Below are 27,228 nucleotides of genomic sequence, written 5' to 3' on the forward strand. Positions count from 1 at the left end.
TACCTATTATGTACAAAAAGCTTTTATATTTGACATTTGGTAAGAATAATTATGAGATCAAAGCAATCAAAGCAAAAATATTTGTGCAATATCTTCCATGTGTTAGATTAAAAGAAAATTCTGTATGCTACTTTGATCTCTACTTTTGGCAATACTTAACTATGAAGCATCCTGTAGAAGGCAAATTGCCATACTACATTTTATTCCTATCATTTAGGTAGTCTTAAAATTTTAATTGAAAAAAAACCCAGTAATTTAGGAAATGGAGATTAGATTCTTCAGTTTAGTTTCTTAGACAATAACAAAATAAAGTAACATAAAAGAAAATGACTGTTATAAACTTCAATAAATGGAAATGTCTGGAAGGATTTGAATAGATCAAGATAAATATTTCTCCTATCATTACAGAAGTAAATGCTTAAAGTTTCACTTAAGTCTTGAGGCAGGGTAAAAAGACGGAAAACATGGGAGGCGTTCAAAGGGAGAGAGGAGCCTAAAAGCTCTGTCTGAGAAGTAAGAATTCCAGGATGATTAAAGGTGTTTGCTACAAAGGCTGCTGGTATAGAGCTAAAAGTCGTTTCGTACATCAACATTTCATGTGAAAGTAATAATGAGCCAAGTTTAAGGCCTGAATTTATAGGACATTGGGTAGGGCCTCATTCCTTTATCTACACATTGTGTCAAAATCTCAAGTTTGTTTACAGTACAGATACTTAAATTTCTGTATCCCTATCCCCATGAGCTAAACTTTTACCTTATTCATTGCAGTCCAGTTAAGTTGCCCCTCAGGAATGAAGCAGTGGTCTCTTTCTGACTCATTAACTACTCTTTAAAGATGGTTACTTCAAACTTACTAAAGTGGTTTACATGGCAGTTAGAAAGAGGAGACTCTATAGTCACTTTTAGAGTTGCCCACCTGCTTGCCCTTAGGTGTATCTTCTTAAATGTCTCTTCAGCTTTTAAAGTTCATGTTTAAATCTATATTGAGATATTATTAATCCTCAATTCTGTTACCAGCTAGTCCTGACAGTGTGTGTGTGTGTGTGTGTGTGTGTGTGTGTGTGTGTGTGTGAGAGAGAGAGAGAGAGAGAGAGAGAGAGAGAGAGAGAGAGAGAGAGAGAGAGAGAGACATAAACTAGAGAACTAGATTTGGATTGAATTCAAGAACCTGAATGTCTAGAACTCCTCAAGACTACTAAAGGTAACAAAAGTGATCTGGCTGTCTTGTCGTTGTCTTACAAAACACTAGCAATTTAAAACTGGATTCAAGTTAAACTTTAAAGATTTAATGCCAGTCTTTTTAATTCCTCATTCCAAAGGAATAGGCAAGGGGATTTCTGTGAGTTCAAGACTAGCCAGGTATACCTGGCTAGGACTATGCAATAAGACGTTGTTTTAAAGAATAAAAATTAATTTCAGAGTTTTAAAAAAGCTACTTTGAATGTACAAAAACACAAGTTTATTCCTAATTCATACATTCTAGAATAAAAACTATCTAGCCTACTGTTGTTAAAAACAAAAAAAAACCAACTAAAATAAAAATTGAACATTTAAGTGAGTATTAGGAGTTAGTTAAGGGGTGCTAGTGAACTGTTTATTCCCAGACTCTTCTGGGCTTGAATATATTGTAATCACATACTTTTCTTCTGACTAAAATACTTTCTTTTTATCATTTTGGTGTGATTTTTCAACTGAAGGCCTCTTCACAAAATGACATAAACATAGTTAATATTGCTATAGGCCTTTTATTTATTGCTCTCCATTATGTTAATGTTCATATCCCAAACCAATTATTTCCATTAATCCATCTTCTTACCCCATTAGCCTTCTGCTACCATGGTCATTAGTCAGATTTCAGAAATGATTTTTCTTGGCATTTCCAAATTTGTATTTTACTGTGTCTCCATTACTATTTTTATTTTATTTTGTTTTCTAGTTTCAGCTTTTAAAAGTTTTGGTTGTTTGTTCAATTACTATAGGGGGAAAATGTCAAGACACAATTTTCAAAATCACAAAAGCATGAATTTCATATAAATATAGCATGAACAACCATGCAAAACATTCAGAAAGCATCAGAAAGTAAAGTTGGCACACAAACAATGAGCACGATTGGCCTTATTCCAATTGGCCTTCATACATTCCTTAGTTTAGTTAAACTCTGTGTATAGTGTTCTTCTTGATTATAAGCATCCACAACTCTTTCTCTTAAAACACTCATTTTAGAAAAAAATTGCAAATTTATTCTCTGTCCCTTTGGAGTATTAATCTTTTAAAACCAGGAATACCTTTCTAAAGCATTCAAATGGTCCCTTTAAAATTCAGTGATTGAGAAAGATAATGGACCCTCTGTTCAGCTCCAATAGGGAATAGGAGGTTAACTTCTACAAGCACCAATTAGCATTGCAGATAACCTAGTCACCTTCATTTCACCCTAAGTTCTTTCTTTACTTTCTCTTTAGCTCATTCAAATTGTGGAACCTATCTTGTCTATATACCTGTTTTTATTACGAAATCTTTATTCATTTTACATACCAATCACAGATCCTCCTCTCTTCCCTGTTCCCGTTCCCTCCTCCAGTCTTTCCCCCCAACCCACTCCCATTCCCTTCTCTGAAAAGGTAAGGCCTTCCATGGGGTGTCAATAGAGCCTGGTACATTCAGTTGAGGCAGTCCAAGCTCCTCCCCCTGCCTCTAGGTTGAGCAAGGTGTCCCACCATGGGTAATGGGCTCCAAAAGGCCAGCTCATGGACCAAGGACAGATCCAGATCCTAATGCTAGGGGGCCCCTTAAGCAGAATGAGCTACACAACTATCTCACTTATGTGTGTGTGTGTGTGGGGGGGGTGCTAGTCCAGGCCCATGGAGCCTCCATAGCTGTTTGTCTAAATTTCATGAGTTCCCACTAGCTTGGTTTGGTTGTCTCTGCAGGTTTCCCCATCATGATCTTGATGTGCCTATATTTCAATGAAAGAATGTACTCTTTCACTTTTGCTTCAGTAGTACTGTCTCTTATTGTAAAGGTCTTTCATGCTATCTTAAAGGACTTCAGAGCAATATCACTCTGGCCATGAGTGAGCTGTAACAAATCTGTAAAGTTAGTTAAAAAACCTTAATGTTCTATAGGGAATTCATAAGAGTAAATTTTGGTGTTCTCTTTTCTTCTAATGATAATTAATTTTCATCCTTTCCTCCAAATAACTTGGAAGTCAACAATGTTTTGGAAGTTAAAATATCATTTTAAAGACTCCAGGCTAATAATTCTCATCATGCATTTTTAATGTTATTTTGAACTCAATTAACACCCTTAAGATTTCAGAAACACATTGTCAAATACTGGACAAGAAGATTCATTAAATATTATTTTTTCACCAAAAATTTATAAGATCATAGCTTTCGTTCTTATGGGAAAAAATCTAATAGGATGTAGTTAATCATATGTTTATTTGCCTTTTCTATGAATCTCTCAATATGTCAATTCATTTTTAAGAGATTCATTTCCTTTTTATTCATGTTTATTTTTGGATGTGTGCTGGTACAGATACCTTCAGAGGTCAGAAGGAGGTGTCAAATTCTCTGGAGCTACTATTACAGGTCTCCTGTGAGGCACTTTACCTGGGTGCTGGAAGCTGAACTTGGATCCTCCGAAATAGCAGCAAGCATTCATAACTGTTGAACCATCTTTGCATCCCCATATTTTATGAATGCTAAGGTATATAATTTCTCATGTTTATTATATATGCAATCAGGAGTGTCACTTAAAATTACTGTTATTGATACTTATACTGATTGTCTCCTGTAATATTGGTCTCTTCTATTGAATACTAAATGCCTTGAGAGAACCAATATTACTATCAATAGAAAACATGGATGAATGATGAGGAGGATTTTCATGTATCAAGATGGTGTGCATATGGGTAATGATCCTCAAAGGCCCAAGCAACTCTATTGCCAGAGTAGCGGTGTTAGATGTAATGGAACATTCAGGAAGTGATGCCCAGTGGCAATGGCAGGTCCATATGTCATCAGGTGGCATGCTAACTGAAATGAAGAACACTGGCACATCCTGTTCTCTCATCTCCTTATTGATTTAGGATGTTAGTGCTTTACTTCAATATGCACTTCATACCATTACACCAAGGTTCTCTCAATCAAGGCCCAAGGCAGTTAAATAAGTTAGGATAAGAGGATACGTTAGAATGGACTGCAACCTCTGTATGCTAAGTAATGCTTTTCTCTTCAGAATCAGATTTCCTCAAGTATTTCATTGTATAAATGCAAAATTGACTGACAAAGATGGTAAGAGCCCTTATGCCTTAACAGAGCTGAAATATTTCACTGAAAGCTTAAGGAATTATTGAAGGACTTTTCAACAGGAAGTACCAAGTCTGGTTTATATTTCATAAGTATAACTTTCTAAGCAGTATAAAAATAATGTCTGACAGCTGGATTAAGCAGGTGAGAATTAATGAGATTGCAATAAAAAGTAAAAAAGGAAATTGAACATCTAAAGATCTGGTCACCATCTATCTAACAGAAAGAGCATAGAGTTTACAGTTTCTGCCATCACTACAGATAAACAGCATCTTTTTAAAGAGATTGTGATGGTGAATTCATGATGCCTGATTTTCCTGGCTATATATAACATTGTCCAAACTGCTAGGATTCTTTGCTTTACAACACACGTTTTGATGCTGTAGTTTCCAGCACTCCAGATACTCTAATTTCTCTAGTCACTTATTTAGAATCCCAGGCCAATGTATCCTTCAGCTCTAACTCAGTCTCTGAACACATTTTAATATCCTATTTCTATAACCAGGTATCTACTCCACGTCTTCAGCATCCCTGTCTCTTCTTGGTGTTTGCTTATTAAGTCCCGGCTATGCTGGGCGATTATTGCCTCCTTGGCAACCTTCTCAGATGTGCCTATGTATTTCCTCATATTTCCTGCATTTAAAAGGTAGATGCTGAGGTGCTTTCTTCTTGTTGTGGCTCTTAATAATAAACTATCCACTCTTCATCAAAACCTTGCCATTTAGAAATATATGCTAGTTATTTCTATAGAGTTTTGATGTCAAGGTTCTCATGTGTATTTCATTCAAAGAGAGCTTTGGAACCTGGTTTATTAAATGACTCTTCACACCAAAATTTGTCTTCATCCCTAATCTCTTCCAGATACATGGGAATGTCTTATCACAATGTCAAGTGCTAACATCAGAACAGGATAGGCTAGATTGATTACAGGCAACTGACAAATATTAGTGACTTTCTTGGATCAAAGATTCATTTCTCTCTCAAGCTACAAGTCTTCAAACACCTGACATACTCAATCTGATGGCCTTTTGGTGGTGCTAGGGATCAAATCCAGACCTTGGGCATATTAGGAATAAATAACATCCCTTGGATTTTTAAGATAAGTTTTTGTTCCATAACTTAATATATATCTATAGTCAGCTTTTTGTAACTTCTTATTCTTAAATTAATTTTCTGTTACCATTATTATACTACTTTTTACATTTTGTAATATTTAACATATCAGAAATGAATTGTGAAATGACAATTTCTCTTTCAGAAGAGGATAAAAATGTGCAGAACAGAGCTCTTTGATACTCCTGTTCAGTAATAATTCTGATGAAAAATTGTTACATAATGATTTGAATAACTATATAAATATCTGTAACATTTTTCTTTCTGAAAGCAATCTGCTCGATAAAAATTTCAATCTGTAAAATTTCAGACATCAGAACCTGAGATTATATTCTCAGACAGTTCACAAACCTACTCACAGTTTATTTTTTAACTTGTTCAAGTTACTACTTTGCATTGTTAACTGAGTTACATATATCTGCTATTCCAATCTTCTCAAAGCCCTTTTCTCAGATCACCATGGCTGACAATGAGTCACTCCCACTGTGTAAAATAAAATATCATTCCCACTTCTCTATCAAGAAAAATCCACTTTATGCAGCCACAGCACCTCCCATTCTATGTATTCATTCTTGCAATAGTACTTTGTTACTGTATCTCCAACTGCATTTCCCATTCAGTGATGCAAGCCATTTCTTATGAGCCTGTCTGTCTTCTTTGGCTGATTGTAGAATCTTGGAGGCAATCTGAGTCTTGACCATATTTCATTTTCAGAACAATATTCAAGCTTCAGATTTAGTATTTGATAAATATGTATCAAAAGTACTAACAAAAATATTTTATCTGAATTATATAGTTTATAATATGTAAATCTATATGTATATGGCATAAATGATTTTGATGTCAGCCTGTTATGAATAATCTATCTATCTATCTATCTATCTATCTATCTATCTATCTATCTATGCATCTATCCATCTATCTTTATATATATATATCTTGATATCTGATCATGAGACAATACCAATCAGGAAATTTTGAAGAAAATGATAGGCTACTATATCTACAGAAAATCATATTTTTATGTGAGCAACAGAGAAAGTGACTGAAGCAGCAGACATAAATCTCCCTTAATAGGAAAGTAATCCCAAAGGTGACAGTGAAATCCTGTAATGACAAAAATATATTGAGTCCTTTATCATGTAAGGTCACCAATAAAAACTATAATTCTTTTAAGATCAGAGGTCTAGTTACTGCTCAGAGTAAACAAGTCTGTGGCTTCACTTTGAAATAAAGACAGGATTCAGAGCTATAAATTTAATAGGTTTCTTTAGCCAGGGAAACCAAGCCAATTCTTGATGATGAAGAAATTATGTCAATTACAAAAGCTACCAAGGGACAGGCATGACAATAAATAAAAATTTCATGACTTAACTTTAAGATCAGGAATTAATATTCATGATGAACATCAGAGTCAAGGACATACAACTTTACACTCTAGAGTTAAAGGTCTTCAACTCTAATTTTAGAGTAGTCATTAAGTACTGTTTAGAAAAACAAAAAATGTTATTTCCTCAAAGGGGGCTATTAGTGTAAAGAGAGAGCTGTCATATTAACTTACTTAATAAAAACAACACTCAGAGATAAGACAGTTTGATATTTTCAAACTTTCACTTCATAAGTCAATGCCTTTGAACAGACACCCACAGCAGCAATTTTTATTAGAAATGCAATTACTGCAATTTCCAATTGAGAGACTAAAACAGAATTTTTAGTCTTTTGTGCAAACTATCTACATGAGCTTTTTGTACTATGTCGACAAGGTTAATACACAGGCTTTTGTATTTCATGCTACTGGTTTTCTTAATCAAGAAGTTTTCAGAAGGTTGACTAATCTTCACTGTTTGTTCATTTGAAGACCACAGCAGTGAAATCTGGAAGGTACTCTGCTATATCTTTGCTACCTATGATTCCATCTGTAAATCAAATTTAGCTGAAGATGTACACCACTTGGGAAAGGAAAAAAAATCTATCAAAAACACCACTTACTAGAGAACACATCTGTAAAAGTTTAGAAGGGAGATGCATCATTTATATTTAACATTCTGATATTTTGAGAGATTATATGCACCTTTGTATACACTCATCTTCAACTATCATTTTGCTTTTTGTGTGTGTGTGTGTGTGTGTGTGTGTGTGTGTGTGTGTGTGTGTGTGTGTTGAATAAAAGCCACATGAATGCAGTGCTGGGAGATTCTGTAAGAGAGCAATCATATCCCTGGTGCTGGTGTTACTGGTTCTTGTGAGCTTCCTGATGTGGATACTGGGAATTTAACTCAGATCTTCTGGAAGAGTAATAAGGGCGCTTAGCCATTGAATTCCATTTGTCTTATTTTTGAGATAGGATCTCATTATGTACTACAGTTTGTAATTTAATTCTCATTTCCCCTGTTTCTACATTCCAAGTACTGGGATAACAGGTCGATTCCACCACAAGTATTAATCCGTCAGCCTCTACAGTATGCTGAACACTGTGGTAGGCACTGGAAGTTAGCCAACAAGAGATTCTTTCTACAATGCTTGTCATTGAAATAGTTCTTGAACCTAGATATGCATGAAATATAACACTACTAGAGGGATTACTGTCACCCGAGGACAAATTTTACACATACACACTAAAGAAAAGAAATAAATGTAAAAACTTAAAGTAGATAAGAGTCACATGTATGGATAGTGAACAATCAGATTCCTGATCTCTATTTCTTTAGAAAGTCTAATTCAGTAGATATGTGATAGGATCCAGAGAGCATTTTGTGGGTTTATAAACTAACAGTTTTGTGATTTTGTTATGGAATTGTGTCTGACCATGACTTTAAACATGTAATGATGTTTTCCCTCAATTAATAAATAAATTTCATTATCTAACAAAACATTACACATTAAAGGAAATGGAATGAAAAGGAAATTGAATAAGTGAATAAATAATTCATGTCATGATTTGATGAAATAACCTTCAAAGGAGTTCTTGGATAATACTTATCAAATATAAGAAAAAAAACAAAATTTATTCCTGGATTTTATCAACTACATTTTGAAAAACTGATAGTCCTATAATGCATTCCAACTATATTCAAATGATTCAGCATCATGGCTGTCTATCATTTTAGATTTTCTGAGTTAGGAATATACTAGCTCTCTTAGAATAAGTTTCACATTTAACTGAAATTCAAGTAAGGCAAGCAGGCAGAAGATATCTTCATTCAAAATTACTTGGTTTTTAAAACTATATTTTATATTCTCCTTTGTCTATTATCGAAGTCCTTCTTCCAACCTACGGCAATATATCATAAGGTGGCTAGAGAAGGAAGAAAGAGGTACCTTTCTTTTGTGAAATGGAGGAAATGCTAGTGTGAGTCATTGGGCAATTTTAGAGAGAAGTATATATGGAAGTTGAAGTTTCAGAGATGAAATGCCTTTAAAGTATTCTGGTAAAAAAAAAAAGACTTGAAAATTCTGTAACCTCAGAAGTACTTGAATTTCAGCTGGAGTGAGCCTTTTAGAGTTAGGATTCACACCAAGTACTGGTAGACTGGGTCTTCTTGATAGCTCATCTGAAGGTACTAAATATCAGGCCACGAGTTATTACTGTTTCAAAGGTTCTTTTTGAGAATAGACTTCAGGTATTAGAGTTTATTCTGTTTGGCTGAATTCACTATTGTGCTCCCAGCATCTACTCCAGTGTCTAATATAGAGAAGATGATTAACAATCAATTGGAATGTATTATATGGACACCATACAAAATACATTTCTGGGTAAGTCTATTATATCAATTTGGAAGTAACTAATTCTAAAACTTCTGAAATAGAAAATAATGTCTTGTTTTGACATTATTAATGCAAAATAACTGCAAGCCTTATCATTAATGGATTGGTTTAGAGTCAAAACCCAGAAATACAAATTAAGCCTTAGTATTTATAAACAGAATAAAATTTTGTTGTCAGATTATTATAATCATTCTTCTACTTAAAACAATATTATCATTCTTCTACTAAAAAATACTAAGAAAAAATATCCAATTATCATTTCACAACTACCATAAGTGAAATGATAATTGGTTAAAAATCTCAATTATTTGAAGTAGAGAGACTTCTGCTTGAATTATTGAAAGAAAAATAAATTATAATATATTTCATAATAAAATCCAAGTCTAGTTTGATATACAGTACTTTTTTTTTCGAGACAGTGTTTTCTGTGTAGCTTTGTGCCTTTCTTGGAACTTACTCTGTAACCCAGGCTGGCCTCGAAATCACAGAGATCTGCCTACCTCTGCCTCCTGAGTACTGGGATTAAAGAGGTGCACCACCACCGCCTGGCTGATTTTTAGTACTTCTAAATGCTAGCTTTAGAAAGGTTTTGTTTAGCCTCCCTGGATCACCTTTGTAGTATTAATCTGAAAAATGATGCAATTTTATACTGAAGTTAAAATTTCTTTCCAAAACTACATGGTATGATTTTAGGCTAAATAGGAACCACTGAGAAAAGTGTCTGTTCTGACACATGGCCATTTCACAACAAATAATAAGATCCAAGTATGGGTACTGAATTGATCAGAAGTTAAGAAGAGTTTTCGCTACTATTTCTGAGGACCAGAGTTCAGTTCCCAATACTCATTACAACTACCTAAAAGTCCATCTTCAGGGACCACAAAGTCCTATTCTGGTATTCACATGCATGTACATGCACGCGCACGCACACACACACACACACACACACACACACACACACACACACAAATAATAAATGAAGTATTTTTCATAAAAAATCCTAGTGTGGCTATTTTAAATTAAATAACATTAAAAATCCTGCTCTCTAGAAGCACTATGATCATAGAGTGACCTTGGGAATGGAACTACATGTTGAAAATGGCAGAACATAAAAAGCCTTGGAGTTTGGCCCATGCAAAGTGCTGATACAATTATGAATATCCAGGAATACCTATATAACAGCTGCTTTCCAGGAGAAACTAAACTATCTTGCTTAAGCCAGTTTTCTGAAACATGAAATATAATTCGATGTGATGTAATATTGCATTGAAATGAAGCTTTTCAGTCTTTAGGACAATATGTGATATTTTCCTGAAACCGTTAGACTAACCTTCAAACATTACTCATTCACTTCATAACCTAGACTCTTTTATGGAACTGTCATTTATGACCTTGTAGCAAGGGATTGTTTCAGATCTATAATTGTGAGAGATAATTAAATCAGTTAAAGTCTTACTCAATGACCTCTTTAAGTTTTTATTTTATAACCACAGATTCTGTATCATGGAAGAGTTACTAAATGGAGATCTGCCTGAAAGCCAGAAATGTCATTGTAAACCTACAATAAATTGAAGCCACAGCAAACTGATGAGAAAAACCATAGTTATGTGTCCTAATCATTGAAACCCAGCTAGCTATTTGCTTCCTAGGCATTGAGAAAAACCAGAATTAGAGGTCATTGAAAGAGTCAGGACTAAGCTAGCTACTTCAGGAATGTCAGTGAAGTTCTTCTAATTAGCTGTAAGTGTAACACGCACTAGTAGAGGGAAAAAAGTATTTGTAAAGAAGAAAGGCGCATGCCTTTAATCCCAGCACTTGGCAGGTAGAGGCAGGCGGATCTCTGTGAGTTCAAGGCCAGCCTGGTCTACAAAGCGAGTTCCAGGAAAGCCACAAATCTACACAGGGAAACCCTGTCTCGAAAAACCAAAAAAAAAAAAAAATTATGATGGATTTTGAAGAAGTGGAAAATTGTTCAAACATATACATAATTTAATAAGTATTAATGGAATGTTTATTATTTAATGATGGAAAATAGGTTATTAGGCTATCTTCATACATGTGGAGGACTACATTTTGTCTGCTACAAAACAGGTATGAATGTTCCTCAATATGACTCCCTCTCTTCTTATTTTTCAGTGAAGCTCTTTTAGCAACTGTTGTTTTCATCCTCTCCCTACTGTGGATGTGGGCTGGTCAGGTCATTTTGTAAAGAATCACGTTAGCATGGCAAAAGCCACTCGAACAGAAATGCTTGGCTACTCTAAACCCACACCTGTTGTTCAAAGGCAATACAAACTCTGCAACATAATTTATGCTCTGCAAGATTTGCCTAGACTTTCATAAACATCTTTGACTTGCTCCTTCCTCTGAAGATTTGTCTTGTGAGCATCTGCTCCTTCTGCACTGCAGCTGGGTATAATTATGAGATCAAGTTCTAGCCTAGCAGGCAGAAGCAGAAATGATGAAGGAAACCTATGGGACTTGTTATGGAAGGTAGGGATGTTCTTTGTTCCATTTATTCTGCACCTTCCAGGTTAATAATCATAGATGTGTTTGATAGACTTTAATATTTGAAAATAAGAATGAAAGTCAAAACCTAGAGAGAACAGAGTGAGAAATAGAGAACCATAACAATTGAATATTGCATATGTCAGCTCTGAAATTATTACATTTTGATGTTACCTCAAGAAGCAAAAGCAATTTCCTTTAGACTATATGTTTTAAATATTTTTTAATTAAAAAAGATTTATTTTATATAGTGATATTTTATTTGTACTGAAATGTGATTTTATTTGTATATTAATAAAGTTGCGTTGGGGTCAGAGCAAGCCATAGCAGAAACTGGGCAGTGGTGGTGCACGCCTTTAATCCCAGCACTTGGGAGGCAGAGCTAGGCAGGATCTCTGTGTGTTCAAGGATACAGCCAGCATGGTGATACACGCCTTTAATCTCAATACCAACCATAGAAGACCTGGAGTTCTGTACAGACAGGCAGTGACAAGGAGGTCATGTGGTTGGGTTTACAACCAATGAGAAAGCAGGACAGAAAGTCTATAAAAAAGAAACACACACACACACACACACACACACACACACACACACACACACACAGAAGTAGCTCTCTTGCAGAGAGGAAAGACAAAGCACCAGTGAAGGGTAAGGTTTTCAGCTCTCAGCTATTGCTCTGACCTCTTGGCTTTTAACTCTGTAATTGGTTCTGTGTTTCTTATTTAACAAGATGGCTACATCTACAATTTTATTTTATTCTATTTTTATGGGTGTTTTGTTCACATGTGTGTATGTGCCCTGTATGCATGCCTGGTGCTAGCAGAAGCAAGAAGTGTAAGATTCTTGGAAATGGAGTAGAGGGTGGCTGCAGCTACCACATGGGTTCTGGAACTGAATCCATTCTCTAAGAGAAGCAAATGATATTCTAAGGCATCTCTCCAGTTCCTCAAGATTTTATTTTTAAGCATCTGTACATGGGTGTGTTAGTGTGCAGGTCGGTACACATCAATGCAGTGACTGTTGAGGCTGTAAGACAATGTCTAGTCCTTGGCATCTGGAATTATAAGCAGTCCTTAGCCCCCATATGTGGGTGCAAGGGATCAAACTTGGATCCTCTGCAAGAACAACAAGTACTCTTAACTGCTGTATAGTATCTCCAGCCCCTGATTAGACTATTTTTATTTTTAAGTTTCTTTTTGTATTCAAAGCTTGTCTTTAATTATCAAAGTTGTGAATATTTGTCCAAAGATTTTTCTCTGCTCAAATCTTACCAGTCATGTATGTTTAAGCAGACATGCAAAGATGCACATTAAATATCTGCCTTTAAAAATTAATAGTCCAAAGAAAACTTCATATTCCCATTACTATAAACACTCACTGCCCATTTTCCATTCATAAGGGGTTGGGGATTTAGCTTGCCTAGCTGAGTGTTTGATACTCAGCTACCCCCCCCCAAAAAAATCATTAAATGGCTGCAATATCAGTTCATAAAATAATTAGTTTTGCTTAATATTTCCTGCTTGATAACTGCTTACCATTTAAAATGTCAGCATCTATTTCTTTCTTTCTTTTTCTTTCTTTCTTTCTTTCTTTCTTTCTTTCTTTCTTTCTTTCTTTCTTTCTTTCTTTCTTTCTTTCTTCTCCTTCTCCTCCTCCTCCTCCTCCTCCTCCTCCTCCTCCTCCTCCTCCTCCTCCTCCTTCTTCTTCTCCTTCTTCTTCTCCTTCTTCTTCTTGTTTGTTTGTTTTTCGAGACAGGGTTTCTCTGTGTAGCTTTGGAGCCTGTCTTGGAACTCACTCTGTAGCCCAGGGTGGCCTCAAACTCATAGAGATCCATCTGCCTCTGCCTCTGCCTCTCAAGTGCTGGGATTAAAGGCGTGCACCACCACCACCCAGCTCCTTCTTCATCTTCTTTAATATTGAAAACTGTCTTTCTAACTATGACATGTAAAAATCCCCCCCCCCCCAGAGTCAGGGTTTCTCTGTGTAGCTTTGCGCCTTTCCTGGAACTCACTCTGTAGACCACGCTGGCCTCGAACTCACAGAGATCCACCTGCCTCTGTTTCCGGAGTGCTGGGATTAATGGCATGTTTGACCTTTTAGGAATATGTTGTGACTTTTTCAAGAGTAATAATAATTGTTGTTCTTAATTTAACTGTTTGTAGCATTTTATGTATCAGGAGGTCAATAAACTGTGGCTGGGAATCCAAACATGTAGCACAACTTCATTCTGTAAGTTCTTTTATTAGAACAGAATCATGTTCATTGTGTTTAAGTTGTGTACAGATGGTGCTTTTCTGTGGGATGTTCTGTATGCTGTGAATATGTGTTGCTCTGATTGGTTGATAAATAAAATGCTGATTGGCCTGTAGCCAGGCAGAAAGTATAGGCAGGATAGGTAGCCAAGGAGAACTATGGGAAGAGGAAGGCTGATTCAGGAGTCACCTGTCAGGCACAGAGGAAGCAAGATGACAAGGCAGAACTGAAAACAGGTACCAAGCCATATGGCTAAACATAGATAAGAATTATGGGTTAATTTAAGTTTAAGAGCTAGTCAGTAATAAGACTGAGCTTATGGCCAAACAGTTATAATTAATATAAGCCTCTATGTGCTTACTTGGGGGATGCGAGTAGGAGAGATTTGTCCTGACTGCCACCCGGTGAGGACACAGGAACACTTCCAATTACAGTGTTTCATTACAATAGCAGAATAGAGTAGTGGCAGTGGAGACTATACAGCTTATAAATTCTAAAATTTTCAGCATCTGACTTTTTAAAATTAAAGTTATACAACCTCTGCTCTATGTCTTTATTTAATATGAAACCTTTCTTTCTCAGTTGGACTTTCCATACTGACGAGCATTGTCTTCCAAATTACTCAAAGTACAGGCTCTTCCTGAGCTTTGCTAAGAGTCAGTTTCCTCTTATCTATGTTCATTGACATTGTTTACCTTGCTTATTCAGCAACAGAATGCAAAACTAGAATGGCAAAGAGGCTTACATGTTGTTAGCTGCTTCATATTTAATTTTTCATTTTTATATAAAGTTTTATTGGCCAGTGGCTATTATTAGGCCTGTCAATTGACCTGTATAGTTTCTGAATCAACATTTGTAGTTACTTATTTTCAATTGCTCTGTCTGTGTGTGTGTGTGTGTGTGTGTGTGTGTGTGTGTGTGTGTGTGTGTTGTGTATTGTGTGTGTTTTAGAGAGTGCTATCACAATGGTTGGAGGTTAGAGGACAACCTTATTTGGGGTGCTGGTTTAATCCTTCTGTGGTTCTCAGTGATATAAGTCAAGTTGTCCAACTTTTACCCACTGATGACTCAGCAGTTTCTTTTTCAGTAGTTATTTTCAATAAATTAAGGAAAAATGTTAATACTAGGACCAAAGTACAGCTACCAATAAAGTTTTACTACATTACAGCTCTCATGACCAGCATAATTTAATAATTTCCTCTGTTGGTTAGGAGTACTTGCTTATTATTTATGAAGTCTCATGTTAGACCTTCAGAAATTTAATAGATAAATAATTATATGAATTGATTAATTAAAAATTACTTATGCTTGTAAGTTATGTCACATTAAACTTTTTGTAGCTGATTATTTGTATGAAATATATCTTTTCAGCAGCCTGGTAATTATAAATTAATTTTTGACTATAGTGATATTTCATTTGTACTGAAATGTGGTTTTATTTGTATATTAATAAAGTTGCCTTGAGGTCAGAGCAAGCCATAGCAGAATCTGGGCAGTGGTGGTGCACACCTTTAATCCCAGCACTTGGGAGGCAGAGCTAGGCAGGATCTCTGTGTGTTCAAGGGTACAGCCAGCATGGAGACACACGCCTTTAATCTCAATACCAACCATAGAAGACCTGGAGGTCTGTACAGACAGGCTGTGACAAGGAGGTCATGTGGCCGGGCTTACAACCAATGAGAATGCAGAACAGAAAGTCTATATAAATGACAGGACACAGGAAGTAGCTCTCTTATGCAGAGGAAAGACAAAACAGCAGTGAAGTGTGAGGTTTTCAGCTCTCAGCTATTGCTCTGACCTCTTGGCTTTTAACTCTGCAATTGGCTCTGTGTTTCTTATATAACAAGATGGTTACATCTACATTTGACATTTTTTTAAAAGTATGCATGTCTGTCCTTAATATTAAATCATAATTTCAAACAGTTTCTAAAGCTTTCTCTCTCATAGTATATTGGAAGTTTAGACACTGCTTTCCTAACATCTAGTGTCCTAAGAAGCTATCCCAATTTCACTCCAGCAGAATTAATTTCATCTTCCTAGTAAGGAAATCAGCCTAAGATGTTGAAAACATATTTCCTGGATGGTAAAAATGTGTAAATGAAATTAGCAATTAACATGGGGTTTAGGTTTTATTCTAGCAACTGGATAGATTCTTTGAGAGAATAGACATAAAGCAACTTAGCTAACTATTGCCTTGTTCCAAACTAGTTCAATCCTTTAGAAAAGTTTTCATGTGTATAGGAAAAAAGCTAAACTTAGTATCTGTTCAAGGTTGATCTATCACTTTAGTATCATCTCCAAATATTATCAGAGTTATTTAACTGGAAAATCTCACTGAAGTCTATTATGATGAGAGATTTTCTCATCAAAAAGTGGTGCAATAATGCCTGATTTACAGTTCTGCAATTTCAATGTATCATCCACTAAAAACTTAAAACCTTTCATTAAAGACTTTCACTTATATTTTGCTCTTTTTCCAAAGATCTATCTTATGTGGGCTAAAATGCTTTTCTATAATTAAGGATAACAGGATTGGGTTTATTTTTTCCTTGAGTAAATATTGGAATTGTAAAGTAGTATGAGTTTGTCTACAGTATTTTCTCTAGCATATTTATGGAACTTTAATCCCATTCATTATTTCATTTAAAACATATGCAATGAGTGTATCTTGTTGAAAAACAGTTCAAATGGATTCTGAAGGCTAAGAATGTCAGTTATAACATATTTTGAGTACAGCACATTATCTCTTACCAGGAGAAGATACCTAAGAAGGTCTATGTGTCAAACTGAAAAAGTTACCCCAAAGATGTTCAAGGTGTTTTTTTTTTTTTTTTTGATGCATTATGATTTCAATATCAAAGTGGAATGCTATTTGCCATGGAGAGATTTTTTTTTTCTGGTTGTGGTATATATTTAATATATCAGGTTCTACTTTAATATATGGATGGCTCATACAATCTTAAGTAATTACAAATTATGATTTGAGGAACAGATAAAAGTTCAGATTGAAATTTATCCTGTAAATAAATCCTTCATTTTTCTGTAAAGCAAGGAAGTAGACCAAATAGTCAGTGAGAACCACTTATATTAAGCAGAATAGACTTTATCAAGGAACCAGAGACATGTCTTAATGGAAGTACATAATTTCTATGGGCTGTGACTCTTCAGTACCTCCTATCTATTTCAAATATTTTCCTCTATTTCAAATGGAACTACTTTGTTTAGTTATACTATGCTGTGTCATCTTTGCAGGTCCAAAATATGAGAGTATGACATGTCTTCTTATTTGAGATTAGAATTATGAGGAGCTACTCCTGAACAACTGTGTTTGAACTAACTGTAGGAAAAGTCATTTACATCTAGAACTGACATAGGAAATATGATCATAGGTTTCTACTCAGGACCTGATGTCATAATATGACTTAGGAGATAAACTAAGGAATAGGATGAGTATTTTTAGAAGACCTTAAGTGTAGATTCCAGCCCAGTACTATTTTGTAGATACTGAAAGTTTTCCAAATCTCATTGAATGATGTTCACAAGTTAGTTTTAGACTTGGCTCAAGGGTATGCAAGCACGAGATAAGCATACATGTTCTTACTCATTATGTGAAATATGGTTGTCCTCTTGGAAAGACCACATGAAGACAAAGAAAAAGGTTCTGAAAATTTATACGTGGAAAAGGCTCTGCCACAAGTAGCTACAGCAGTAAGCACATCAAGGTGAGTTCCGTATATATTGGAAATAGTGTTAAAGTACAATATGTTTTGTTTGAAGTCATTGTGTTATGGGTTGTTGTCTACTCACAATTGGTCATTATAATAATTATCTTTATGCAGTTTGGGACAGGTAGAGAAAAAACAAACATAGAACTTTATTTTTGTCAGGAAATCAATATGTATTATTTGAATAGACCACAAAAAATTAATCTCAGACAATTAAATAAAGTGAAAATCCATGCATTAATCTATACAGAGTAAGCTGTATGGTTCCTAAAAGGGGGCATTTGGGGATCAGGTAGAAACCTTGTGCAAGGGAAACTCCCAGGAATCTACAAGGATGATCCCAGTGCTAAGACTCCTAGCAATAGTGGATATGTAGCCTGAATTGGTCATCTCCTATGATCAGATTGGGACTATTCCAATTGTCATCAGAGAACATTCATCCAGTAACTGATGGAAACAGATGCAGAGACCCACAGCCAAATATTAGGTTGAGCTTGGGGAATTTTACCAAAGACAGAGAGGAAGGATTGTACAAGTCAGAGGTGTCAAGGCCATCACAAGAAAAGCCACAGAAATAACTAATCTGGCTCACAGGAACTGACAGAATCTGAATTAATAACCAAAGAGCCTGCCTGGGACGGACCTAGGAGGCCCTCTACAGATATGTGACGGATTTATAGTTTGGGTCTTCTGTTTGACTCCTAACAATGGGAGCAAAGTTTGCCCTAATGTTTTGGTTGACTCTTGGGAACCTATTCCTCATACTGGATTACCTTGCCTAGCCTAAATACAAGGGGAGGTGAATGGTCTATCCTGTGTCTATACACTAAAAGCACTGTAATATACGCTCATATCTTTTATTCATAAGGGAACTGGAATCTAGGCATTCAAAGATTTTTCAAAACCCAGCATGGAAGACAAATGTAATTCAATTATAAAATAATAGACAAATGCATTAACAGAAAATTTACTGAAGAAGACAGAGATGGTGAATTAACACCTGAAGATGTTAGCCATCATTAACTATTAGAGAAATGAAAATTAAAATCATAATGAGATGTCACAAGAAACCTACCAGAATGGCTTTAATGACAAAATAGTACAATTAGTGATGAACTCTATCACCTGTGCATTGCCAGTAGGGATAGGGTAAAGTCACTTTGTCAACTAATGTTGACAAAAGCCCCCATTTGAATGCTTAGTTATCAGGAAGTAGCACTATTTGAAAAGGATTAAGAGGTGTGGCTTTGTTGAGATGTGTACCACTGGGGCTTTCAAAAACTCAGTCTGGGTCCAGACTCTCTGTCTCTTTCTACAACTTGCAGATAAAATGTAAGCTCTCAGCAACTGCTTCAAAACCATGATGATCATGGACTAAACCTCTGAAACTGTAAGCAAATCCCCAATTAAATGCTTCCTTTTATATGTTGTGTTGGTCACAGGGTCTCTTCATAACAATGGGAAAGTAAGACAGCTAGTATGACAGATTTCTTTTTATATTGATGGCATGGCAATCTTATCACTGACATTTACTCTTGCATATTTACACCATAAAAAATGAAACTAATTCCCACTTTAAAAAGTTATAGGTATTTTTTGTTTGTTTTGTTTTAGTTTGTTTGCCATTCTAAGATAGAGTTTCCTTATGAAACCCAGGCTGGCCACTAAATACACAATCCCAACTGTGCTAACATTGTAGGAGTAGGTCACCACTGAGGGGAGAAATTTTAGCTTTACCTGCCTCACATCACAAAAAGACCAGATGCCATTCAGTGACCTAATAAACCAACAAAGACTATTCAGGAATAAAAAGAAATACAACAATTTGGAAGGAATTTAAAGGAGTTATATTGAATGAAAAATCCAATTCCAGATTATATACTATATGATTGCTTCCATTTTGAGTGTAATATTACATAGAACGAACATGGGTATGAAAGAACAGGAGAGCTCCTTGCACTGGTAGTGTTATCCTATACCTTGACAGCCTTCATGCCATTATCCTCCTTATGATATTGGACCACAGTATTGAAAAATGTCGCCATTGATCAAACCTTGGTAAAGGATTTACCATGTCATTGTATGCCATTTCTCTTTGGCATTTATAATTTTGTAACTAATTCAGAATTTCCTTTTGAATAAAAAGCAGAGATCCACAATATGCCACCATCTGTGGCATTGGAATGCTTCTATATATGCTGGTCAGCTCTGTATAGGAAACTTCTAATTGTGCAAAATTATCTGAAGTGATTAATTAAAAATAGGAGGTCAGGAATACATGAAAATCTGTATTCATTTAGAACATATGTTTAATTCTGTATGTTGTAATGATAGAAAAGAACTGTGACTCTCATTCATTTTATAAAATTAGTAATAAAAATAAGGGAAAATTGAATAAAAATGCTTTATATGGTTCAAACAACTATGTAGTGTTTTCCTTTCAAAAGATGAAGGAAATTTTGTTTATTATATTAACAGTAATCATAGGTGTTTCTGTGACTTACAATACTTCACTGTGCATATTTAGGTATAAATGTGAATTAGCTGTGCATAAGATTTGTTAAACTATATCATTGGTAAGTTAATACCATGCACTTATGAGAAAAATTGAAAGCTTATCTTGGAAGTTAATGTTTTGAAAAGTCTAAAATTCTTTGCTAGAAACTAATTGTGACAGTTTGTAACCTGCCTGATATCAAAATGCTAGAGACTCAACTAACAACCCTTAGGTCTGAACTCATCAACAGCAAACCATGTTGTTTCAAATGCTTCTTTATAAAGATTTTGAGTACCTTTCTCCACATTGGAAAAGGAAGCCATGTCATCATGAGCTGCAAATCAATTGCATGCTTGAATTTCAGTGGCAAAAGTTACTATTTCCTCACTTTGTCACTTCCTCTTGAATGCTGCTTGACACACATTAAAGGCCTTTTGCCTTTCAGTTTCACCTTCCATTAAAATGTAGACATATGAACAGATGGCAAATGCCATCATTTTGGAAAATTGTCAACTTTTCATTCATTCTTGCAGCTCTAAATTCAGGGGTCATTTTATTGAAATTTCTCAAAAGACTGGATCAGAGGTTATATTTGAACATATGAAGGAATGGCAGGTCAGTAATTTTGAAATTCAGATTACTAATGTGACACATTATTTTACCGTCAACAACAAATGATGAAAATGTGTGTTTAAATGCAATTTGACATGACTAATTTCAGATGAATGATGACCCTGCATTTATGTGTTTTATATAGTCACCTGAATTTTTTCACATGACAGATAGAAAATATGAAATTAAGTGATGGTCCAACATGAGCAGGTGGTTTAAACAGTCCTCCTTACCTATATTAATGTGGCAATCATTTATTAATACTCACAGAAAACTCCTATTTCTGATAAAAGTAATGTCTGATTGTAAAAGTTTCATTAGAGTCTAAGAGAAAGAGCTTTGCCCAAGAAAGGTACATTTGTTCTTTCAGAAATTTACTAGATAACGTTCTCATTTACAACATTCATTCACCTGTATTTCTTTAACTTCTAATACATGTTTCTGTGTCTTGAAATATTCTTTTTTGTATAACTCTTTTGTGGTTTTAAGGTATTTTACCACACTAACATGTCTATGGCCATGGTTTAGCATAAGCTACAGTACAGTGCAAAGGTGATTCTTAGTACACAGCAATGATTAATGTTGTTGGGGTTATCTCCAGTCCTGCCTGGACCTACAGCCACTCAGACCCAAATAAACACACAAATGCTTATGTTAATTAAAACTGTTTGGCCTAATTACTCAGGCTTCTTGCTACCCAGTTCTTATACCTTAAATTAACACATTTCTATTCATCTATATGTCGCCACTCTACTTTTGTTTCCACAGGAAACAAGAGGCTGTGGATTTGTTCTAGATTAAGATATATCAGGTTTGACCAGCCAAGACCCCTTGAAATGTCTCCAATGACACCATGGCCCAGATGATCCAACATCCAGAATGGTTTCAAGGCAACTGGCTTAGACAATACAGCCTCACGGACTACTCCATAATCCTAAAATTTTCTTTATGTCCCAATAAGAATACAGTGCCCTTATCCAGCAGGAAGTAGTATGAGAAGCTACACCCAAATTCCAAAAATATTGTTTATAATGTTTGTTTTTATTTAAAGAGGGTTGATTATAAATACAAACTCTAAAAAAATGGCAGATAGAATATAGATATGATAGGATGAAAAGGTAGATTAATGAACCTATTTTTAAAGAGCAACAATTTGTTTACAAATGTTTTATGTTGTTTTGGATCTTAGTTTATTGATACAAGTATAAACTTAATTTTTTTATACTGTATATATATTTCTACTCTCATTGGAGGTATTATGTTTATGTAACTCATTTAAATTATAATGTATAGTTAAGAAATACAGATTAATAGTCTTCTATGTTAGTCAAACTATAGTCATGTAAAGTTTTCTAGGTATATATAGATATAATTCAATTAGGTAGATAATCTTCAAACACTTCAAAGACCTACATAATATGGCATTTAAAATGTTTTAAAAATTGAGACTTTCTGGACAGTGAGACATGTCTGCTTCCTGGCAGCACCAATTTACTTCAGAGAGGAGGATGGGCATTGAAGTCACTCTATATGGAGTTTATCTTCTTCTTGGCAAAAATAGTCATTTGGGCAAGAAACTGTTCTTGCCTGGACTACTTGAAAAAAAAAATGTATCGACTGCACATGCAGGACCCATAGAAAGGTGACCACTGAACTTTGCTTGGCAAAATGGTACTTCAGGTTCCTGTTTTGCAGAGGAAACTGCCAGACATTCTACAGGACACAGAGAGAAGTGACTGAGAGACTCTAAGCCTGTGGGCTAAAGACAGATGCACCAACTTTACAGAGGAACTTTGGATGACTGTCCAGGCTGCCAGCTGTCTCTGTTTACTCTTGCAAGACTCCCAAAAGTTGCTTGCATCCTTCTCCTGTTTCTCAGGTAATATTATATCCTTTTGAGGTCTTTTATATAGTTGAATACTGGATAGTTATAATTTCCTTAGTTATGATAAAAGATAAATTAGATATGAAACCTTAGACTCACAAATATAAGAGAGATAGGATATCTTCTTTAATTTTGCAAAATTCAAATAGACTAGATATTATAAATAGACTAGATACTGTAACTGTATGTCTTGCTTGATAATTGTTTGGTTATTTGTAATTTTACTATGTTATAGTTAAACTCTGCCTTTTTGAATAGACAGAAAATGGGAGGTGCTGTGGGATGTTCTGTATGCTGTGAATGTGTTGCTCTGACTAGTTGATAAGTAAAACACTGATTGGCCAGTAGCCAAGCAGGAAGTATAGGTGGGACAAGAGACAAGGAGAATTCTGGGAAGAGGAAGGCTGAGTCAGGAAACACCAATCTGCCATCCAGGGAACAGCATGTAACAGCACACAGGTAAAGCCACAGAAAACGTGCTGACATATAGATTAATAGAAATTGGCTGAGTTGAAGTATAAGAGGTAGTCAGTAGTAGGCCTGAGCTAATGGTCAAACAGTTTTAATTAATATAAGCTTTTGAGTAATTATTTTATAAGCAGCTGTGGGGTCTGTGGGGTTGGGCAGGACCAGAGAAAACTTCAGCAACAGATTAGTGCTAATCAGAATTTCAGAAGTAGAAGCTGAATTTTAATTAGAGGAAAATATTAGGTAATTTTGAGACTTTGTTAAATTTCAGAGTTGACTACTTTAAAGTTTTCATTATATAGTAAAACACTGAAATTCAGAAAAGTCAATAAGTGGATTTAAACACACTTTCCTTTCTTTTAATCAGCTTTGTAATGGTATCCATTATCATTCATGTAGAGTGTGATGCATTGTCCATGAAGAGCTAAACATGCTTAAACTGAGATTTTTTTTAACTGTTAATATGTTAAATGAATATTGTTTTGGTGCATTATTATTAAGTAAACTACATATCCTTTACTCTAGGCTGAAAATATGTATAAATATGCAATTGATTTCTTTAGGGATAATATCAAACACGTGTTACTAACTTTGCTCATTGCCCATGGAGACTCAAGATTTTTGTAATTGCCTGGTAATTGTCATTAACAAAAGGTTCTATAACAGAACCTTTATATTTCCTAATATGGCAATATTACTGCTCTTTCTCTGTGTGCACAGGCAACACACACACACACACACACACACACACACACACACACACACACACACACAACATTATTACCTAAACCATCTTTGCAGATGTGCATATACCGGAGATGTCTCTGCACTGTCTGTCTGTGAAGGGCAATGACAAAATGTTACAGCCCATTTAGCAATAAACTATGCATCTTTTCTGCAAGACTTTGCTTACAATTTATTTGCAACATTTTACCTCCTCTATAAATTTTATTTCATAGTCTTTAGTAATTTCTGGCAACAGAAGTAGATACCCAGATGGTATCTCTTTTCTCCATAAGCTTGAAATAATGTCTCAATATAAATTCCAATCCCATCTTTTTATGATTTAGATTCTAAATTTTAGTACATGGCAACACATGCAAATATTGAGACAATATGTACAGTTGAGAGTGACAGTAGGAAGCTTTAAGTATTAGAAAACACTATGTAGTTTCATAGAGTGAACAATAATTTCATTAAAAGGTACCTGATGACACAGGCATAAAGCCCACTGTCCTGTAGTAGCGTTGGTCTGAACCAAATGGAGTCTTCTTCTTTGCTCATTCTGCTTCCATCAAAGGCAATGGGCTCTTCAAAATCTCCTGGACCAGAGCTTTTATACCACATTAAGCTGAGTCCAGCACTTTGGGCAAGGGAGTAGTTTGTTCTGATATAACCGTAAAAGAGTGCACACTTGATTCTAACAGGCTCTCCCACCAAAACTTGGTATTTCTTGATATCAACAGACCAATCAGTGCACCCATCAGCTGCAGTAATAAAGAGAGAAGGAAAGAGAAGAAAACCATTAGAAAAAAAGAATTAGCAACACATTTTTCATTCATTCATTCATTCACTTAAATGTTTACATAGCATATGCATTGAGTCAGATTTATTCTAGACAGAGAATAACACTGAGAATTGTCCGTTAAAAGCAGTTTACTCCGCTGGCAAACAGTGCATTGTTTACTTGCTCCTTCCAATGTTTAGTTTTAGTGTGTATCACTAAGCTCATTACTTATTTATTGTTACTCAGTTATAGATATACTATTTAGCATGCTCTGTAAAAATAATTCTGGGCCTTTAAAATATTTTCCTTTGCTCTGCAGCATTGAAGCTTTGTCAGTAGAGGGGGATGGAGAGACATTGCTGTTCTATCATTACTTGGCAGGTTTTTGCAGCATACATGGCTCTCCCAGCACCTGACTCCTGAAGTGAATGGTACCCAGCAGCTTGGCAAATGTATTTTAGCAATTCTTCAGGTGAGACACCTTTTGATGAATATTTCCCCCAAGAAATTTAGAAAGAATATGTTAGTCAACCTTAGGGGCAGTTGTATCTCCATCATGTTCTACTAATGCAGAAACTCTGTGACTCCTAACATTCAGTTAAGCAAGGCAATACATTTACCATATTGCTTGCATCTCTGCTCTGGGGATAGACGACTAACGGGATCCATTACTTGCAAGTTCAATTTTGTTGACTTGAAAAATGAAAACCAATCTTCTATCAATTAAAACCTTCTTTTACTGTGAACTGAATGTCTGTACACCCTCCACCCCCACCTCCCTTGCACACATCAGAGAAGAAACAACACAATATGATGGTGTTTGGAGAGGGGACCAGGTATGGGTATTTGGAATTACATGAGGTCAGAAGGCAGTGGCTCCTTCAGATAGGATTAGTGCCCTTAGATGTAGAGACATGAAAGCTTGTTTTTTCTTCCACTGGGGCTCACAAGATCATTGTGTAAGTGCACAGAATGAAGGTAGCCACTTATAAAAAGAGTCATCACTAAAACTGAATTTCTTGGTACCTTGATATTGGGCTTCCCAGCCACCAGCACTGGGAGAAATAAGCTATCATTTTACATGCCACTCCATTTTTTTATTTTGTTATGGTAGCCCAGGCAGATGAATATATTTTTCTTTGATACTAGTGTATCCCTTTAGTATTACAATCCCTTGTTACATTTCATAATTCTCTATAATTTGAACATTTGTGATAGAAATTTTGTGCAAATTACAGTGCAGTTTCTTTCACTGATTAGACCCATGCTGATAACTTCAGAAACGAATATGTCATAGCTAAGCCATATGGAAAAAATGCAATGTAGTTGCATTCTTGCCGCAATTTCACAGCCAGAGACAGGGGTAAGCAGTTACTGCTCTGACTTCTGTGAATACTGAGTAAAGTATAAAGAAGAAACTGCGGCAGAAAATCAAGAAGCTAAGTGTTAAGGTTTTGCTTTATGTATTTCCTAAAGGGACCACTTCCCAAAGAAAATTTTAGGACCATTGTTTTTCAGACATATTGTTATCATGTAGCAATAATGACTTGAAACTTGCTATATGTCTAAGCTGCTATCTACTTGTGTCAACTACTGAGTCCTAGGATAACAGACATATTCCCAAATATCTGGTGACAGCATGTTTTAATAACCCTTCCCTGAAACACATACAAATAACAGATTCCAACATAGCTGACACACTATCCATATACCTGAAACATCAGTAACTTCTGAGAAGAAATACAACAAATTATCAATTACATTAAGGTCTACTCAAAGTATTTGAACAAATATTTAAATAAATAACAAAATTGTTTTCTCTTTCTAATATTTTACATTATTTTTAGAAATTCTTCCTTTCTTATCCCATTATCCATTTTTTCCCATTAAATAGAAGAAAAATAAATTAGGAGCATGATGACATTTCACTCCAAAATACAGCAGTATCTCCTTAAAAGACATTTTGATTATGCAACAAAGTATTTTTTAGCATTGTGCAGTAAAGACATCACAAATCTATTTGTTGTTGTTGTGTTTGTTTTTCAACACAGGGTTTCTCTGTGTAGCTTTGTGCCTTTCCTGGGACTCACTTGGTAGACCATGCTGGCCTCGAACTCAAAGAGATCCACCTGCTTCTGCCTCCCTAGTGCTGGGATTAAAGACGTGCACCACCACCACCTGGCATGACATCTCAAATCTTACAAGGATATGTGATCACATAAAATTTTACTCTTATTGACTAAAATTACTATTGATTCATTCAGTTCTTTCATGTTTTCCTTATTTCAGTGCATAAGTTCTGTTTACTTGGAAAAAAGTCACTGAAAAAAAAGCATATTTCTAGATACTTCTGATTATGTAAGTTACCAGGTAAATTTAAAAATTTTTGTCTTTTTTAAATAAATAAAAATGCAAAATAAAAAACTTATTATCAAGTAGTTGTGGAGAACAGTATGCAATCTTTCTTTCTTCCAGAATAAAATATCCTTCTATAAAGTCTCGCTTAAAAAGTTTAACCTTCTGTGGGAAGATTCCATGAAAACAGCCTCTTTCCATATTCCTCTGCAGTACATCTTTCTTTACAA

The 27,228-nt window shown here is 35.2% G+C and overlaps 1 protein-coding gene across 1 annotated transcript in view; it reads right to left on the reverse strand.

Moving 5' to 3' along the window:
- The window catches only part of Il1rapl1 (interleukin 1 receptor accessory protein like 1), a 1,249,069-nt gene that overhangs the window by 615,603 nt on the left and 606,238 nt on the right, over positions 1–27,228 (reverse strand). The window contains exon 3 of the mRNA XM_036175702.1: positions 24,344–24,623. Coding sequence (XP_036031595.1) covers positions 24,344–24,623 — 280 coding nt within the window. The remainder of the gene's footprint in view (positions 1–24,343; positions 24,624–27,228) is intronic.

The sequence above is a fragment of the Onychomys torridus genome, chromosome X (genome assembly GCF_903995425.1).
Source record: "Onychomys torridus chromosome X, mOncTor1.1, whole genome shotgun sequence".
NCBI lineage: Eukaryota > Metazoa > Chordata > Mammalia > Rodentia > Cricetidae > Onychomys > Onychomys torridus.